The sequence below is a fragment of the Oncorhynchus masou genome, chromosome 9 (assembly GCF_036934945.1).
Source record: "Oncorhynchus masou masou isolate Uvic2021 chromosome 9, UVic_Omas_1.1, whole genome shotgun sequence".
NCBI classification, from domain to species: Eukaryota; Metazoa; Chordata; class Actinopteri; order Salmoniformes; family Salmonidae; genus Oncorhynchus; species Oncorhynchus masou.
Window position 1 is genome coordinate 19611587 of NC_088220.1, and position 19970 is coordinate 19631556.

The following is a 19970-nucleotide window of genomic DNA, read 5'->3' on the forward strand; positions in this document are numbered from 1 at the left end:
GAGATGATGGACTGAGGGAGGCTGGGACTGATGGGATAGTTCTGAGGGAGGCTGGGACTGATGGATAGTTCTCAGGGTGACTGGGACTGATGGACATTTCTGAGGGAGGCTGGGACTGATGGGATAGTTCTGAGGGAGACTGGGACTGATGGGATAGTTCTGAGGGAGACTGATGGATAGTTCTGGGACTGGGATGGGATAGTTCTGAGGGAGACTGGGACTGATGGATAGTTCTGAGGGAGACTGGGACTGATGGATTTCTGAGGGAGGCTGGGACTGATGGGATAGTTCTGGGGAGACTGGGACTGATGGACATGGGACTGGGACTGGGATAGTTCTGAGGGAGACTGATGGGATAGTTCTGGGAGACTGGGACTGATGGACATTCTGAGGAAGGCTGGGACTGATGGGATAGTTCTGAGGGAGACTGGGACTGATGGATAGTTCTGAGGGAGACTGGGACTGATGGATAGTTCTGAGGGAGACTGGGACTGATGGACATTTCTGAGGGAGGCTGGGACTGATGGGATAGTTCTGAGGGAGACTGGGACTGATGGGATAGTTCTGAGGGAGACTGGGACTGATGGATAGTTCTGAGGGAGACTGGGACTGATGGATAGTTCTGAGGGAGACTGGGACTGATGGATAGTTCTGAGGGAGACTGGGACTGATGGATAGTTCTGAGGGAGGCTGGGACTGATGGATAGTTCTGAGGGAGACTGGGACTGATGGGATAGTTCTGAGGGAGACTGGGACTGATGGATATTTCTGAGGGAGACTGGGACTGATGGGATAGTTCTGAGGGAGACTGGGACTGATGGGATAGGGAGACTGGGACTGATGGATAGTTCTGAGGGAGGCTGGGACTGATGGATAGTTCTCAGGGAGACTGGGACTGATGGACATTTCTGAGGGAGGCTGGGACTGATGGATAGTTCTCAGGGAGACTGGGACTGATGGACATTTCTGAGGGAGGCTGGGATAGTTCTGGGGACTGATGGGATAGTTCTGAGGGAGACTGGGACTGATGGGATAGTTCTGAGGGAGACTGGGACTGATGGGATAGTTCTGAGGGAGACTGGGACTGATGGACATTTCTGAGGGAGGCTGGGACTGATGGGATAGTTCTGAGGGAGACTGGGACTGATGGACATTTCTGAGGGAGGCTGGGACTGATGGGATGGGACTGATGGATAGTTCTGAGGGAGGCTGGGACTGATGGGATAGTTCTCAGGGTGACTGGGACTGATGGACATTTCTGAGGGAGGCTGGGACTGATGGACATTTCTGAGGGAGGCTGGGACTGATGGGATAGTTCTGAGGGAGACTGGGAGGGAGACTGGGACTGATGGACTGATGGGACTGATGGGATAGTTCTGAGGGGACTGGGACTGATGGGATAGTTCTGAGGGAGACTGGGACTGATGGGATAGTTCTCAGGGTGACTGGGACTGATGGACATTTCTGAGGGAGGCTGGGACTGATGGGATAGTTCTGAGGGAGACTGGGACTGATGGGATAGTTCTGAGGGAGGCTGGGACTGATGGGATAGTTCTGAGGGAGACTGGGACTGATGGATAGTTCTGAGGGAGACTGGGACTGATGGATAGTTCTGAGGGAGACTGGGACTGATGGGATATGGACATTTCTGAGGGAGACTGGGACTGATGGATAGTTCTGAGGGAGACTGGGACTGATGGATAGTTCTGAGGGAGGCTGGGACTGATGGATAGTTCTGAGGGAGACTGGGACTGATGGATAGTTCTGAGGGAGACTGGGACTGGGACTGGGACTGGGATAGTTCTGAGGGAGACTGGGACTGATGGATAGTTCTGAGGGAGACTGGGACTGATGGACATTTCTGAGGGAGGCTGGGACTGATGGGATAGTTCTGAGGGAGACTGGGACTGATGGGATAGTTCTGAGGGAGGCTGGGACTGATGGATAGTTCTGAGGGAGACTGGGACTGATGGATAGTTCTGAGGGAGACTGGGACTGATGGATAGTTCTGAGGGAGACTGGGACTGATGGGATAGTTCTGAGGGAGACTGGGACTGATGGATAGTTCTGAGGGAGACTGGGACTGATGGATAGTTCTGAGGGAGACTGGGACTGATGGGATAGTTCTCAGGGAGACTGGGACTGATGGACATTTCTGAGGGAGGCTGGGACTGATGGATAGTTCTGAGGGAGACTGGGACTGATGGACATTTCTGAGGGAGACTGGGACTGATGGATAGTTCTGAGGGAGGCTGGGACTGATGGATAGTTCTGAGGGAGACTGGGACTGATGGGATAGTTCTGAGGGAGACTGGGACTGATGGATAGTTCATGGGACTGATGGATAGTTCTGAGGGAGGCTGGGACTGATGGATAGTTCTCAGGGAGACTGGGACTGATGGATAGTTCATGGGACTGATGGACATTTCTGAGGGAGGCTGGGACTGATGGATAGTTCTCAGGGAGACTGGGAGACTGGGACTGATGGGATAGATGGGACTGATGGACATTTCTGAGGGAGGCTGGGACTGATGGGATTGTTCTGAGGGAGGCTGGGACTGATGGATAGTTCTCAGGGAGACTGGGACTGATGGACATTTCTGAGGGAGGCTGGGACTGATGGATAGTTCTGGGACTGAGGACATTTCTGAGACTGGGACTGATGGATATTTCTGAGGGAGGGGACTGATGGATAGTTCTGGGAGACTGGGATATGGACATTCTGAGGGAGACTGGGGACTGATGGACTGGGATGATGGACATTTCTGAGGGAGGCTGGGACTGGGATAGTTCTGATGGGACTAGTTCTGAGGAGGCTGGGACTGATGGATAGTTCTGAGGAGGCTGGGACTGGGATGGGACATTTCTGAGGGAGGCTGGGACTGATGGATAGTTCTTGGGACTGATGGATAGTTCTGAGGGAGACTGGGACTGATGGACATTTCTGAGGGAGGCTGGGACTGATGGATAGTTCTGATGGGACTGATGGACATTCTGAGGGAGACTGGGACTGATGGGATAGTTCTCAGGGTGACTGGGACTGATGGACATTTCTGAGGGAGGCTGGGACTGATGGGATAGTTCTGGGACTGGGAGACTGGGACTGATGGATTGTTCTGAGGGAGACTGGGACTGATGGATAGTTCTGAGGGAGACTGGGACTGATGGGATAGTTCTGAGGGAGACTGGGACTGATGGGATAGTTCTGAGGGAGACTGGGACTGATGGATAGTTCTGAGGGAGACTGGGACTGATGGATAGTTCTGAGGGAGGCTGGGACTGATGGACAGTTTTGAGGGAGCCTGGGAGTGATGGACAGTTTTGAGGGAGCCTGGGACTGGGAGTGATGGAGAGTTCTGGGGGAGGAGTCAGAAGAAGGAAGTGTTTCCATTATCTCTCCTTCTTTACCAGAGACTAGACCAGAGAGAGCTGCCACTGCACAGGGCAGATATTGGTAAGACCTTTATGAAAGGGAACCTATCAACGTCATCAGATTTCCTTTGGAATATTACTTCCATTACTGTGTCTGCTGTGAGCTAGATAATTATAGAAAGTTTATTTTCAGTTGTAGTTTTTTGGAAGTGAAGTGTCTAATAGGAGCCCTCTTATGTCCCTCACCAGGCTGGTCCTCTCTACGTTTCCATTCCTCTTTCTCCAGCCGCACAGCGTCCTCAGGGTTGGTGGGTTTTCCCAGCTCGTCTCGTGGGATGATCGGCCCATGGAAAGGACACTATGGGAATCAGACATTCCTGGCCTCATCAACAACGATCCTCTACATGTCACTTTCACTCTAATTCTGCCTAACTGCAAAGCCTCACTTACTGGTATCTAAACTTATTACCAGTAGAATATATACAAAAATAGAAATTACAATGACAGTTGTAATACTTTCACCAAAAACTTAAACGCTCACCTTAACTCGGTCCTGGCGTTCACAGAGGCCTCCGTTGGGCATGGGGGTTTTGCACCTGTGTTTGACGGGCTGGAAGCGGCCAGCGAACGTGATGCACCTGGACTTCATCTGGGCAGCCAGCTCCTTATTCTCCACCTCTTCCTCTACCTCGTTGGGAACCCAGAACTGGTGCTGGGAGCTATTCCTGGACACCAGGATAGAGGGAGGGGTATGAAGAACTGTCCATGCTCTTTACTAATATCAATCTGTAGCAATGGTATAGCTATTAGCTGAGCATTTAGTCAGAAGTATTATGGGAGAGTCTCTTTTCAGAACTCATAACACTGTTTATCTCTAATAACAGCTTTACAGTGACTCTGAACATACAATAGTGCTCTCTAGTGGCCATATCAAAACCAATGAAAACTTAGTGAAAAGTTCAGCTCTGTGCAGTAGTTCCATTTCAATGTATGCTCAATAAAACATGCTAGTCATGGAGGAAGTCGGGAGTCTGTATGTACTTGATGATTTTGCCTGCAGTGGGTTGCTCCTCTCCCCAGTAGTAGAGGTCCAAACCGAAGGGGATGACTGGAGCTTTGTCCCTGTCCTCACTAGCCTGGTATGTGGGGTCCACATGACCTCCTGCTGCAGAGCTAGAGAGAGATGGAAAACAGTAATCACAAGTCGTTGAGGCTGTGGTTCTTCTCTTTGGTCGAGACAGACATATTTCCAAAGTTGCCATCCCAAATCCCAATTCATGTGGAATAAACATCCAGAGCTATGAAGTGAAGCAGGGAGGGGTCACCTGGTGCTAGGTGGCTGGGGTAGGAGGCGCTGCTTGAAGAGGCGGAGTGTGGCGGCTGCACAGGTGGGGTCCTGCTCCTCGTCAGTGGCTCTCTTCCTGGGTCTGGAGAGGGTGTGAGAGGCTCCTGTTGCAGGACACTTCACTGGAGGCTGCACCGGCTTCTTACAGGCCACAGAGGTAGAGGGGGACGGCTCTAAACCTGGAATGACCAGCAGAGGAGTGTGTCCATATGTTACATATTACATCAAGAACTTCCAAATACTTTTATATGTACGGATTTATCAAGCACATTCTACTGCTTTAGTGCTGTGTGCTCACTGCTCAACTCAGATAGATTCTTGTGGGACAGCTATTTATTTTCCTAGCCTCTTGGAAAACATACGACTCTCCTCTTAAACACACTGGCCCTCCGCTGAATGTCTAAATCTCCATCTGGCCCTGAAGCCTGGAGATGTTGCCCACCCTGCTGTAGGTAATGTTAACCCAGTTATGAAGTGAAGGCCAGGGCAGGGAGAGGTGGAGGAGATGCTCTGCCGCTGTGCGTTACCTCCTGGGTGGGCAGAGAGGGGCTGTAGAGGGGCTCTATGAGGGTCAGACTGAGCTTAAAGCTGGAAGAGAGATCACAGCTCTGCTCTAAGCCGCACCTGCCCCAACCCCATACCAGGACAACTTAAACTTATTAAAACAAATAAATAAAACATGTTTAAAGAGCAGTTGTTACCTCGCAGAGGACAAAGTGGGAGTTACCTTACAGCTACGCATGTAAGCATCTAACCTCATCTTCATCTCCTCTCCTAGTAACAGACCAGATACATTAGAAAATCCTTTGGAAATGAATAAACATTATTAATGACACAAATGTATTTGTGAAAATAATACACATAAACAATTCCCCCCAACAAGAAAAAGGGGGAAAAGGCCAATAAAAGAGAATGTAATGTTGGTCAGGGGCACAAGTCTTCTTCCTCATCAGAGCCCATTCCCTGCATGACGTAGGCCTATCCCTGTGTTAATCCAAGAGTCCTCCATCGCTCTGACTTACGGCATCGTTCTGTGCAAAGATCCCATCTGAGGAATTGTGAAATACTACCAAATCCTTTCTTTTTCTGTTCAAATTGACCAAAATGGTAGCTATTTGTCTGAAGCAATAAAGTTGCAGGTGTTAAAGAGATAAATCAATAATAGTACATAGAGAGGTCTAGCAGCAGGGAGACACGGCGCTGGGCTGCCAATGGTGGGTATATTGATTTTCCTGAGTTCAGCAGGCCTTGTAATTAAAATGTAAATTTGAGAAAGAGATAACGTCCTGACAGGACTGCTGGGATAAAGGGATAGATAAAAGAGCAGTGGAGAGAATGGAGAGAGAAAGAAAGGGAAAGGCCAAGCTCGTCCCTCTCTCTTTGGATCAAAGCTTGGTTTCTAGAGGAAAATAAGAGTTGTTTTCTGAGAAACGGGTTGACACATTTGATAGATTGGTCTGATAAGTTAAAATAAAAAAAACTGTGCATATTCACAAAAATGGTCTCTGTATTTTACTCTCTTAAAATATTTTTTCTAAAAGAGTAGGCTACCTTTTTTTATTGTTGATTGCACCAGGGCTACAGATATTATTATTTTTGTCCTAAAACTGAATCTTGTATTTTGACTTGTTCCATTGGATTGGCTTCATGTGTACCAAATCCCTGAGGTATCTGAGAAAACATCTAAAGCAGCCAGGAGAAACATCTACAACGTGCCGTTAAAGTCCTCAAGCCAAAATCAATAGAGATCCAGTCAAAACACGGGTACTAAATACATCACATTTAGTACCACTAAAAACACTACTTTGCCAGATTCATTCTGGGACAAAATCATAATTATTTACCCCCAGGAGAACTGCTTCCAATTTAATGAGGAAATATCCCTTATGTAAGTCACAAAGAATCTTGTGAGTGTGTGTGTGTGTGTGTGTGAGAGAGAGTTCACCTCAGCCTGGCTGTGGTAGGAAGCATGCTCTCTCCCTCCCCACTCCCTGTGGTCTAACCCCCCTACAGAGACTAGGGAGCATGCTCTCTCTCCCTCCCCACTCCCTGTGGTCTAACCCCCCTACAGAGACTAGGGAGCATGCTCTCTCTCCCTCCCCACTCCCTGTGGTCTAACCCCCCTACAGAGACTAGGGAGCATGCTCTCTCCCTCCCCACTCCCTGTGGTCTAACCCCCCTACAGAGACTAGGGAGCATGCTCTCTCCCTCCCCACTCCCTGTGGTCTAACCCCCCTACAGAGACTAGGGAGCATGCTCTCTCCCTCCCCACTCCCTGTGGTCTAACCCCCTACAGAGACTAGGGAGCATGCTCTCTCCCTCCCCACTCCCTGTGGTCTAACCCCCTACAGAGACTAGGGAGCATGCTCTCTCTCCCTCCCCACTCCCTGTGGTCTAACCCCCTACAGAGACTAGGGAGCATGCTCTCTCCCTCCCCACTCCCTGTGGTCTAACCCCCCTACAGAGACTAGGGAGCATGCTCTCTCCCTCCCCACTCCCTGTGGTCTAACCCCCCTACAGAGACTAGGGAGCATGCTCTCTCTCCCTCCCCACTCCCTGTGGTCTAACCCCCCTACAGAGACTAGGGAGCATGCTCTCTCTCCCTCCCCACTCCCTGTGGTCTAACCCCCCTACAGAGACTAGGGAGCATTCTCTCTCCCTCCCCACTCCCTGTGGTCTAACCCCCCTACAGAGACTACGGAGCATTTTCTCTCCCTTCCCACTCCCTCCCCACTCCCTGTGGTCTAACCCCCTACAGAGACTAGGGAGCATGCTCTCTCCCTTCCCACTCCCTCCCCACTCCCTGTGGTCTAACCCCCCTACAGAGACTAGGGAGCATGCTCTCTCCCTCCCCACTCCCTGTGGTCTATCCCCCCTACAGAGAGACTGAGGCTAGATGGATGTTGTAAATTACAGCACTGGGCTAATAGGAGCTCATTAACAGCATTGCATTGTTAATTTTCCATGGCTTCCACAGATCACTTCATAGATCACTCATCAAAGTAGCCTGTCTGGCCATGCTACAGACTTTGTAGGCTGGTTCCTATTCACTTTAAGAACATTAAATAAACCAATCAAGCCACTGGACAACACACAAGGAGGACGGTTTTAGGGCTAATCAGATAACAAATCTAATTTAAGTGACATGGTCAGTTTCGTTTGAAAATGTGATGACGAGGAATTAGGTGGAAAATGTCATGTGAACCTAAAACATGCATTTATTTAACTAGGCAAGTCAGTTATTATCAGTTTCTTATTTACAATGGTGACCTAGGAACAGAGGGTTAACTGCCTTGTTCAGAGCAGAATGACAGATTTTTACCTTTACCAGCTCGGGGATTCGATCTAGCAACCTTTCGGTTACTGGCCCAACGCTCCAACCACTAGGCTCCCTTTAGGCTGAATCTGAGCACACAATGTATATTGAAACAAGATGTCTTTGATCACATGTCCAGAAAGGATTCAATTTGAACTTCTTTAGCCAGCAGGTATAAAAGGAGAAATCTTCAGTTCAAACAACAACAAAGCGGTCAGCCCTGCCTCTGTTTTGGTAAACAGCTGAGGGATGGAGCTGGAAAAAACGTAACCACTCAAATTCATAGACAGAGCTTCGGATGCGAGGACTGACCATCCCATAGAACAAAATGACAGTTTTAACCATGTTGAGGCTATACAGTGTTTGCATTGCTTACAAAAAAAGACATGTTTATATTTTGGGTTCTGATGGAGTATGACAATTGAACTAAGCATGAGGCATTTTTAAGTTATATTCTTCAAGAATCAATTGGTATACACTAATTTGAAAGTAAAAAAATGGATGTAGTAACTGCAGATTGCCCCTTTGTCAACTATTATGACAGTGTCAGTTGGACACAAGGCTGTTATAATCCACTTGCAATACAGACAACCTCTGATCTCTGTGCATGGCACGTTTTGTTACAGCCTTGCATCCATATATCAATATTGAAGCCATTTACAATTACATAGACTGGGAAAATGAACTTCTGGCTATAGAACTGGAACAAACTGATTTTCTGTCATTTATGGAAGACCTTTTATAGAACATTGGTCATAAAGCATATAAGGGGATTTAGCACAGGTAAATTAGCAATTATGTTACTTACCATTGGTGAGCAGTTTGGATAATTGAGTACTGCTGAAGTACTTTTGAACATCTGAAGTTAAAACCAGCCTGGAACGTGCCTGAGGCCTAACCTACGACCTTTACCAACACTGCACACGTTGGGCTTTAAACAATCACTCTACAAACAAACCAGCTTTTAGAGGCATTCTTTGGCACCTTCCTCATGTTTATCTGAACCAATCCAATCAATAGTATGTGATGTGTGTGTGGTGATATCCTGAGGCGAGAGCTTACTGGGATTACTCTTCATTATGCTCTTCTCAGATGCTGTTTGTATGGCTGTGACCCTGTTGTGTATGCACCTGCCCCTGGTCCTCTGCAGCTGAGCAAACTCACCGTACTCCTCCCGTAGATGGTCTGGAATGTGGGGTTCAAAACCCTCCTTTTCCGGAACCTCCTCAAAGTCATCATCGTCATCGCTGCCCTCCGGAGCTTTCATCTAGTGGATGGGAAGAGGGTATCTTTGTAAGTACAGGGTCACCTCAACATGGTTGACTGACTATGGAAAGGACCACTTCATCATTTGGGCTCCCGAGTGGCGCAGAGGTCTAAGGCACTGCATCTAGTGCGTCACTACAGACACCCTGGTTCGAATCCAGGCTGTATCACAACCGGCCGTGATTGGGAGTCCCATAGGGTGGCATACAATTGGCCCAGCATCGCCCAGGTTTGGCCGGTGTAGGCCGTCATTGTAAATAAGAATTTGTTCTTAACTGACTTGCGTAGTTAAATAAAGGTTAAAAATAAAATAAATTACTAAATGGTAATGCATTAGCAATGTAGCTAGTTAGACATTTTATTATAAGCTAACAATCCATGAGAAAGACTATCCTTACTTGCCTAACATAAAACTAGGCCTCTTCCTAGGACCACAATAATCAAACAGCACCGTCCATATTCACCATGCCCCTACATCACTAGAAATAAACCGAGACACTCTTCTCTCCCAGTCTTCCTCAAGTCCCCTACCCCCTCTCCTCCCTGCTGTCTCTGTGTTTGTTTGCAGACAGGTTACAGAGGAATTAGGACCTCATCAGCAGTTCCCCGGTTGCTGATTATCACTCAAATGGTATCCCCCACGGCCCTCAGGGTGTTCACAAGATTTACAGCGCCCTGAACGGCTAACTCGGCAGTAACGTGGGACGTCTTCACATTTTAATTCAAAGCCTTAATGGAATTTCCACTTGACCACATCCAATTTTTTTCTGCTTCCTTTTGACGTAGTGGTTTATTTGACCACTGTGCCATCTAATTGTCAGTGCGTATAACAGCACTTGTTTAGTTAATTTTGTCATTGAGGTTAAGGGAGACAGAGAGGGAGATTTACATAAGAGTTTCTCCAGGAGGCAACTTAAGTTATTTTTTACCAGTAACTGTAATTGATACAATATGATTGACTAAGGTAGTGGTTTTCAAACAGACAACTTAAAAGTTTACAAATGATCTGAAAAGACAACATGTATTAGTTGTAAAGGTATCTAAAGGCTGTTGTTAACCTTTAGATACATTTGCTCAAAACTACCCCCCCTTCCCCAGTTTGCACATAAGCACCTCTCTGTTCTGGCCAATCCACTCACCTAATACCCAAATCTTAGCCTATCCTTTATTCCTGAAAGAAGAGGAAATAAAACTGTTGGAAGCAATAGGCTGTCCAACAGATGGAGCGATAAGTGTACTGTGGCCCCAATTCACAGGTGTGGGAGAGGTGTCTGTGTGCGGAGCTGATAAGGAACCCGAGACAGGCTAGTCAGAGAGAGTCCGGGTCACCAAGCGATATGGAGGGCTCTCACCTCTGAGCCAGCCAGCTGTATTTCCTCAACACAATCGCTTTCGGGAGATCTACTCAACAAGAGCTGAGAGGACTAGGTGGTAACCACCGGCCTAGGTATTAGGCTTCCAGCCATAATCACTACCAAATAAACCCCCCAAGTCTGATTACTCAGGCTGTGCACTTGACTATTTATTACGTCCCACTTCTCAGACAACAGAGCATGAGTTGGATAAAACTAAACTGATGCTGGCCACCGTGTCCATGGCCCCTGTCTACCTGCCTGTCTGTTAGAAGATGCTGCTGAGAACAAAGAAGGTGGTGTGCATGGTTCAGGACAGAAGGGGAGGTGATGGTCTCCTCCTCTCCTCTGCCTGGAGCCTCTACCTGCACATGCTCATCTATCACCCAGCCTGTACGTTTTGCTATCACTCTAACACTAATCAAAAGAGAAAACTGTCACCGGCGCTGACCTGTGGAACCTCCCAATTACGCTCTTCAGGAATGACAGGGGCACTTAACTCCCCAGGAGAGTAAATGACCACCATCAATCATGGCGGAATAACAATGAGCTGCCTTGGCCGCAAATTATTTTTGGGGTATAGAATCCGAGCAGGGGAATTTATGAAAAGTGAAAAGCAACCCAAGGCTTTTTTCTCTCCTCCTCCTCCCCTCTCTAAGGGAGGCTGTTCTGTTCTGCTCTGCCTGGGGGATGAAGCGAAGCCAGCATCGCCGCTAAACAGAATTTATGCCTTTTAATTTACTCAAAAAGGTAGTTAACCATTCCCTGCGCTACAACGCATAACAGAATGCCATTTAAATATAGGGGTCATTTTCATAAAATATTACCCATAATTCTCATGTCCTTGGTTTGTCTAGGGCATGCCACGTATGAGCCACTGTTTCATGCACGCCTTTCCATTTATTCAGCTTAATTGCTTTCATGATTACCTTTATGTCAAGTAGTACAGGTAGATCAAAGCTTGCTTTTTATTTCTCTTATTGCCCCTCATTTTATTTTTCATTACCGCATGTGAGCGGTGTTGAATATGGCAGATTAGGGTCTAAACTGTCTTTGGATGAGGTCTAAATTACTCCCTGTTATCGCTTTCAACAGGGAGACGAGCCACAGTGGCACAGTAATGTGCATGTTGCTCAGAGAGCAGCCACAGTAATGTACCTGCTGCTCAGAGAGGAGCCACAGTAATGTACCTGCTGCTCAGAGAGGAGCCACAGTAATGTACCTGCTGCTCAGAGAGGAGCCACAGTAATTTACATGCTGCTCAGAGAGGAGCCACAGTAATGTACATGCTGCTCAGAGAGGAGCCACAGTAATGTACCTGCTGCTCAGAGAGGAGCCACAGTAATGTACATGCTGCTCAGAGAGCAGCCACAGTAATGTACCTGCTGCTCAGAGAGGAGCCACAGTAATGTACCTGCTGCTCAGAGAGGAGCCACAGTAATGTACCTGCTGCTCAGAGAGGAGCCACAGTAATGTACATGTTGCTCAGAGAGGAGCCACAGTAATGTACCTGCTGCTCAGAGAGGAGCCACAGTAATGTACCTGCTGCTCAGAGAGGAGCCACAGTAATGTACCTGCTGCTCAGAGAAGAGCCACAGTAATGTACCTGCTGCTCAGAGAGGAGCCACAGTAATGTACCTGCTGCTCAGAGAGGAGCCACAGTAATGTACCTGCTGCTCAGAGAGGAGCCACAGTAATGTACATGCTGCTCAGAGAGGCCAACTAGATGGTGGTGAATAAGTGGCTCATCCTTCGCCCTGCACTTAATACAACAGACACCTGCGTTTATGAGACACGAAGACCAATTTAATTGTCCCACAATATTACAACAATATCAGATTAAATAGTAATTAACTCATAATTATTGATATTCGAGAGAGAGCAAAAGAGCAGTATGATACTTGAAGAAATTAAGGATATTTTTCTCAATTTCATAGAATGTGATAATGGTTTCTAATATAATAATGGTTTCTAATATAATAATGGTTTTGGTAACACTTTAGTTTGTGTTGCGTTGTGAATTGCACTCTCTCTCCCTTTCCCTGTTTGGGGGGCAGAATCCGCTAAGTTAGAAGAGAGTTGTTGAAGCGACCATTTCTATGGTAAACAGTAGGTTGGGGGATTTGGCTATCTCGTACCTTACCATTGTGGTAACACGTGACACTCAGTGTCATGACACGTTATAACACGGTCATAACCATGTCATAACAGCTGACATAACTTGTCATAATATGTTCATGACACATATTGAAACCTGTTGACATATATTGCGTTATTTTATGGCTGGTTATGACACCTACGGAAGAGTGTAAAAACCAGAGTGAGTGTAAAAGAGTGTAAAAACCATGACAGTGTTATGAAGTGTATTATCTACAAGTTATTTAAAATATGACAACAAAGGATTTAAGAAACACACTTTCAAACAAAAGGAAACTTCTTGACAGGAAAAAAGCTCATTTGAATAAATGTGGGTTTGACACTTATGTAGGTGTCATAACCAGCCATAATATGCAATATATGTCACAAAAGGTGTAAATATATGGGTCATGACCGTGGTAATACCATATTATTACAGGTTATGACAAGTTATGTCAGCTGTTATGACATGGTTATGACCGTGTTATAATGTGTCATGACACTGAGTGTCAAGTGTTACCACAATGGTAAGGTACGAGATAGCCAAATCCCCCAACTTAATGTTTACCATAGAAATGGTCGCTTCAACAACTCTATTCTAATTTAGCGGATTCCACCCTCAAACTCAGGGAAAAGGAGACAAAGTGCAATCCACAACGCAACACAAACGTTCTACATTACTCCAGGCCCAGGTACAGTCTTTCATTCCCAGTAGCTAGCAATTGTGGAAAAGGAGATTGCTATTTTGTTTATACCAGTTGTCTTCTTTAATCCAAAGCAGTTATTTCTCCGTTGATAGATTAAAACTCCATGGAATAATATTACCAGCCCACTAGAAATTCCTGGTCGACAGACATTCTTTTAGTTTTAATTCTGCAGTGATAAAATCAGGACTGCAATCTTGAGATGACAGCGTTGTAACTCTTATAAAGGGGTGTGCATGGGGAGGAGAAACATTTTGCTGACACAAGACTATCTAAAACATGGGCTCTATCCCTTATCCCCACCTTAGCATTTAAAAACAGACATTTTTCCTATCCTGTACAACGTATAAAGAAAATCACATTTTCTCTCTCTTACAAAATACTCCAGGACAGTTCCAAGATATTTATTTTAATTTTAAGTTAACTATACGGATATCTTCCCCATGAATGGTCTACATAGCAAATACAGCAGCTTTAGGCTACAACTGCGGTGTTATTTGTTACTTATTTATTCCTTTGTATTTCAGAGACAATAATTGTTTGTCATTCAATCAGAAAAATATGTGTTCTTTTTTCATTAAAAAAATAATCAAATTATACACATTTCCCTAATTAGGCTAATTAAAATTCTGCAAAGGTGTCCATGATACATTTTAGAGACAGAAGCAGGCACAATAAATAAGAATATGATCCATTCCTTCCCAGTGCTACTTGGCGTGTCATTCCTTCCCAGTGCTATTTGCTGTGCCATTCCTTCCCAGTGCTACTTGCGTGCCATTCCTTCCCAGTGCTACTTGGCGTGTCATTCCTTCCCAGTGCTATTTGCTGTGCCATTCCTTCCCAGTGCTACTTGGGGTGCCATTCCTTCCCAGTGCTACTTGGCGTGCCATTCCTTCCCAGTGCGACTTGGGGTGCCATTCCTTCCCAGTGCTACTTGGGGTGCCATTCCTTCCCAGTGCTATTTGCTGTGCCATTCCTTCCCAGTGCTATTTGCTGTGCCATTCCTTCCCAGTGCTACTTGGGGTGCCATTCCTTCCCAGTGCTACTTGGCGTGCCATTCCTTCCCAGTGCTACTTGGCGTGCCATTCCTTCCCAGTGCTATTTGCTGTGCCATTCCTTCCCAGTGCTACTTGGCGTGTCATTCCTTCCCAGTGCTATTTGCTGTGCCATTCCTTCCCAGTGCTACTTGGCGTGTCATTCATTCCCAGTGCTACTTGGGGTGCCATTCCTTCCCAGTTCTACTTGGGGTGCCATTCCTTCCCAGTGCGACTTGGGGTGCCATTCCTTCCCAGTGCTACTTGGGGTGCCATTCCTTCCCAGTGCTACTTGGGGTGCCATTCCTTCCCAGTGCTACTTGGGGTGCCATTCCTTCCCAGTGCGACTTGGCGCATCATTCATTCCCAGTGCTACTTGGCGTGCCATTCCTTCCCAGTGCTATTTGCAGTGTCATTCCTTCCCAGTGCTACTTGGCGTGTCATTCATTCCCAGTTCTACTTGGGGTACCATTCCTTCCCAGTGCTACTTGGGGTGCCATTCCTTCCCAGTGCTACTTGGGGTGCCATTCCTTCCTAGTGCGACTTGGCGCATCATTCATTCCCAGTGCTACTTGGCGTGCCATTCCTTCCCAGTGCTATTTGCAGTGTCATTCCTTCCCAGTGCTACTTGGCTTTGAAACATCCAGGGTGAACTATGGATTGGCCATGTCCAAACCTCTGTCCCTTCCCCCAGTGAAAGGTGTAGGTGAGGTTCTGGTTATATATCCACCACTTACTGGGAAAAACACCCTTCAGGGGGCTAAAGTGCTCCCTGTGCCCTCCAATATATTTTCTTTGGTCTAATTAATTGTGTAAGCAATCTCAATGACATTGTGCCCTGGGAAGTGCCCGCTCCAGTGTACTCCTTAAGTCTGTTATCCTTTAAAAAAATATCTTAGGAGGCAACGTCAGACAACTCAACTCAACTTCATTTGTCTTTTGGCAAGTTTGATGGCTATGCATTTAAAAACCCATTCAATCTTATAAACCAAAAATGTTATGTACTCAGCTGTGATGGTCCTTCGTTCATCTGCTATTTATATGCTAATATCCACTCTCACTAGAAGGTAATTATTACAGCAAACCAATAACTCAGGTGTATGGGCTGCTGGAGCAAGGCGGCTGGGCCAGGGGAATGCCCGGCCAGGGGAATGGAATTAAGCGCTGCGAGTCGGTCGGTCGGAGGACACACTCAAGACTGCTGGAGGTGAAAAACTCTTTAAGTTGTCCTCCATTGTCTCTGCAGACAATGTAATGACCCTCACTGCCAGGCTGTCCCTTGTGGCTGTAAGACAGCATTCAGTCTCAGAAACACACAAGTCCACAGACAGACAGACAGACACCATCTCCTCAGCATACAGGAGTATATTACATTATGCATTACTGTGGAGGGAGAATGTGTTCTGTGAAGATTGTAAAGGCTTTAATGCAAGAATCATTTAAATGCATTTACTTTCTTTACATAAGAAAATGTAGCCTAATGCAAAATGTGCTTTGGTCTTGGAAAGCATTTCCAGTCACATAGTGATTGATGTTAATGTGTATTTCCACCATGCATATATAGCCTAGCTACTATTCGATTGGTTCTGTGGTCAAGAGCCATGTCCAAATACTGTGTGGTACTTTGTAGCAGCATTTGATAAAAAGAGTTTCTGTCATAAAGTAATGAAGTGAGAAAAGGCCTATTGGGTAAATAAGATTCAACGGGAGGGAGAGGATCTGACATGAAGACAAACAGAAGGGGGACTGAGGGATGCTTAGGTACCAGCCAATAGTAATGGTCCATATTCCAGACCTACTACCGGACTGGGTGTCTGGGGGATACACTAATGAGGGCCCCTTAGAGGCCTCCCCTGGGACCTCATCCTGGAGGGGATCGCCAGGTCACCTGACAGATGAAGTTATATATGTCTACATCCTCCAAACGACACTGTCAGCTTCCCCAATGTCTTTATCCTCAACGTCTGGAACAGGCAGAGTGGGCCAACCAGCGACGTGACACGGGCGCAATCATAGGGTGATGAGACTATTACTTAGCCCATCTGATGAATATATTTGAACTATGTCTAGATAAATGCATGCTGAAAGTGGTTCACATTAAATAGGCCCAGTCTCTGAACATCATAAAGATAATGACATTCGGGGATATAACAACAGTTATCCTGCTTACTGATCTCAAATGAGTGATCATGTGCTTGACTGAACCCTGTACAGATCAGTGGTCAGTGTGGATCAGGAGTGCAGAGGGTGAAGACAGACTACGCCTGCCAAGCCTCTACGTTAGCTCCCAGACAGAGTGTGGAGTGGTGCTAACATTAATACCAGTCAGTCTGTAGATATTGTACACATGGCCTGATCAGGTGAGGATGAAGCACAGAACAGGCAGGGGGAAAGAGTCTCTGTTTATCTCCAGTTTCCCAATGTGAAAAACAGAGAGACATCAATTACTGCTCTTCCTCCTGGTCCTGATAAGATGCCTTATCTGGGTAAACAACGCAATATTCATCCCATGCTGCATGTTCGATGTGTGGGGAGGGGGTTGAAAAGGTGTCTGCTTTACAAATACTCCCTTCTTTACCATAAACATCAGTGACCAATAATTAAAGGTGCTTAAATGAGATCCAGCCAGCTGCAGAGTGCTGGTGTCAGACACATCCACCTCTTCCATTTATCAAATGGGTGCCACTGCCAGCAGACAGAGAGAGAGAGCGGATGGGTACTGACTGCTAGAGAAAGAGGGATACTGCTGGAGGAAGAGGTATACTGCAGTACAGCAGGCACTCAGTCTGGATGTGGGTTAAGGTTTGGCCCTTTTATTTACAATAGGACTAGGATGGAGAAGTGGGTCCTACATGGAGTATGGATTGCTCAATCAAATATCAAAATGATGTCAAGAGTACATTTTAATTAAAACAGTTTTCATGGATACGTTTAAAACAAGCATACTTTGCTTTCTGTTGAAGCCCGATAGAGAATTAACGCAACATAGAATTAAAACTTAAATTATCCAAATCCATGATTGGATCTCATAAATGTTTCTGTGCATGTTATGCAACTGTGAGGAGGTACAATGTCGTGTAGTCCTGCAGGCTGAAGGCATACAAATATACTAACTACAAGGCTATTAAGGGTTGAGTTGTTTTGGTAATTACTTTGTTCCTTGACTTCACGTCTATGTTTTTATGTCAGTGGAGTGAGAAGCAGCTAAACTACCATCTTTACCTTTTTGGATTTCTCAATTTTACTCCCAATCAGCACGGGTTTATTGAGTCGAAAAAGCAATCACATCCTTGTCAGAGCCCCGATAAAGCGAATACAGTAATGAAATGCTTTTAAGGGTAAAAAGGAAAAACTAATTATGATAAAGGACTTTAAGTTGTTGCTTTATCACACGGCATTGGAAATGTTGTCTGACAGTGATAAACCTTTACAGGTAGCAGTATGGCGCTCTGTCACTGTCACTTCCCCGCGTTCCCTCAAACGCAACGCTCTCTTGCCCAGTTAAAAGGGACATCAGGTGTCATAATGATGAGTCTCATAACTGCTAGGTATGCGTAGTATTCCAGAGAGGGGGAGAAATGGTTCTGTCTATTAATACCTGAAGCCCTGCATCTCCATTCTCTCTCGCTGTGCTAATCTCAGCCTGATGTGTTCCATTTCAACACCACTATCATACCTCGCACAAATGTCCAACTATTCATTTTTTAAATACTACTACTGTGGTTCTTCCATTTCCAGGCCCTGAAACAATTTAAAATAAAAGACATTACAGAAGTGCTGAACATGGAATTAGATTTGAGGGACTTTTGCCTTCAGGTATTAATGGTATTGAGGCCATGGACAACATGTCAATGAAGCCGCTCACTTTTTCCAATGAGAAAATCAATAACAATAACATGTGGGATTTCACAGTTTTCAGAGAAGATCTGAACATAAATATGTAAAAGTGAAGAGGATAAATATGTCTGTATTAAAAACACAGCAATTGATGCATACTGCATTAGTGCAATCTATTTAGTTGTATTTAAAAATGATTTTACCTATGGACAATACAGACCACACACAGATATCTGCACACTGACGTTTGTTAAATGATCCTCAATACCGTACTGATAGTTGTCAACCCCTCGAGCCAGGCCGTTAACCCCACTGTTCCCTGGGAGCCGAGACGTGGGTGGCGATTAAGCCACCTCTCTGATTCAGAGGGGTTGGGTTAAAGGCAGAAGACACATTTCAGTTGAAGGCATTCAGTTGTACACCTGACTAGGATCCCCCTTTCCCTACTCATATGGGGCGGCAGGTAGTCTAGTGGTTAGAGCGTTGCAAGATCGAATCCCCGAGCTGACAGGGTCATTTTTTTGTCATTCTGCCCCTGAACAAGGCAGTTAACTCACTGTTCCTAGGCTGTCATTGAAAATAGGAATTTGTTCTTTCCTGACTTGCCTAGTTAAATAAAATAAAAGTATGGCAAGTGGTAAATCTCTTCCTCTCCGTGGGAAATACGTTGTGTAATAGTGCCCTCTTCTGGTAGAAATATATACTTGCAACCAGGCTGAGAAGTTACATGAACAACTGGACAATAAAAAGGATGAATGCATGCAAAGAAAAATATGATCTGGATTTCTTGCAAATTATTATATTTCTCGACACCTGTCCTTCTAGCTAAATAATGTTTTCATTGTACTCACCACTCTGCGATGCCTGGCCTTGTAATCAATGTGCAGGTCTTCATGTTTCTGCAGAGCTCTCTCCAGCGACGACTTCAAGTCTATGGCACGTCTGAGGAGCGGTTCTGGCACACCCGCCTTGGTGAAAACCTTGGGAGATAGTAATCAACTTTTTTTCCTGTCCTGGAACATGTACACAGGTCCTAAATAGTATCAACATTACTATCAAGCTGTCCTGGAGCCTGTCCTGCAACATGTACACAGGTTCTAAATAGTATCAACATTACTATCAATCTGTCCTGGAACATGTACACAGGTTTATCCATGTTTGATGATTGAGAGCATCTTTGCTGGCTGCATCACTGCTTGGTACGGCAAGTTCAAGGCTAATGCAAGGCGCTACAGAGGGTGGTGAGTTCGGCCCAGTACATCACAGAGGCAGAGCTCCCTGCCATCTAGGACCTCTATACCAGGTGGTGTCAGAGGAAGGGTCAAAAAGTTGTCAAAGACTCCAACAACCCAAGTCATAGACTGTTCACCCTGCTACCGCACAGCAAGTGGTACCAGTGCACCAAGTCTGGAACCAACAGGAACCACACACTCACACTGATACCCCAACACACACACACACGTGCACACATGCATACTGATGCCACACACACACACACACACACACACACACACACACACACACACATAGGCTAATGCTTCATGTAATTTATTTTTCCTGTTGCCTAGTCCTCGTATAAAGCCATGTTACTACCTAGTATTCCCTGTA

At 46.0% G+C, this 19970-nt stretch overlaps 1 protein-coding gene across 1 annotated transcript in view; it reads right to left on the reverse strand.

The window, feature by feature from the left end:
* uvssa (UV-stimulated scaffold protein A) overlaps positions 1-19970 on the reverse strand; it is a 32738-nt gene that overhangs the window by 6862 nt on the left and 5906 nt on the right. The window contains 6 exon segments of the mRNA XM_064973430.1: positions 3619-3730; positions 3914-4097; positions 4414-4545; positions 4698-4896; positions 9198-9300; positions 19214-19342. Coding sequence (XP_064829502.1) covers positions 3619-3730; positions 3914-4097; positions 4414-4545; positions 4698-4896; positions 9198-9300; positions 19214-19342 — 859 coding nt within the window.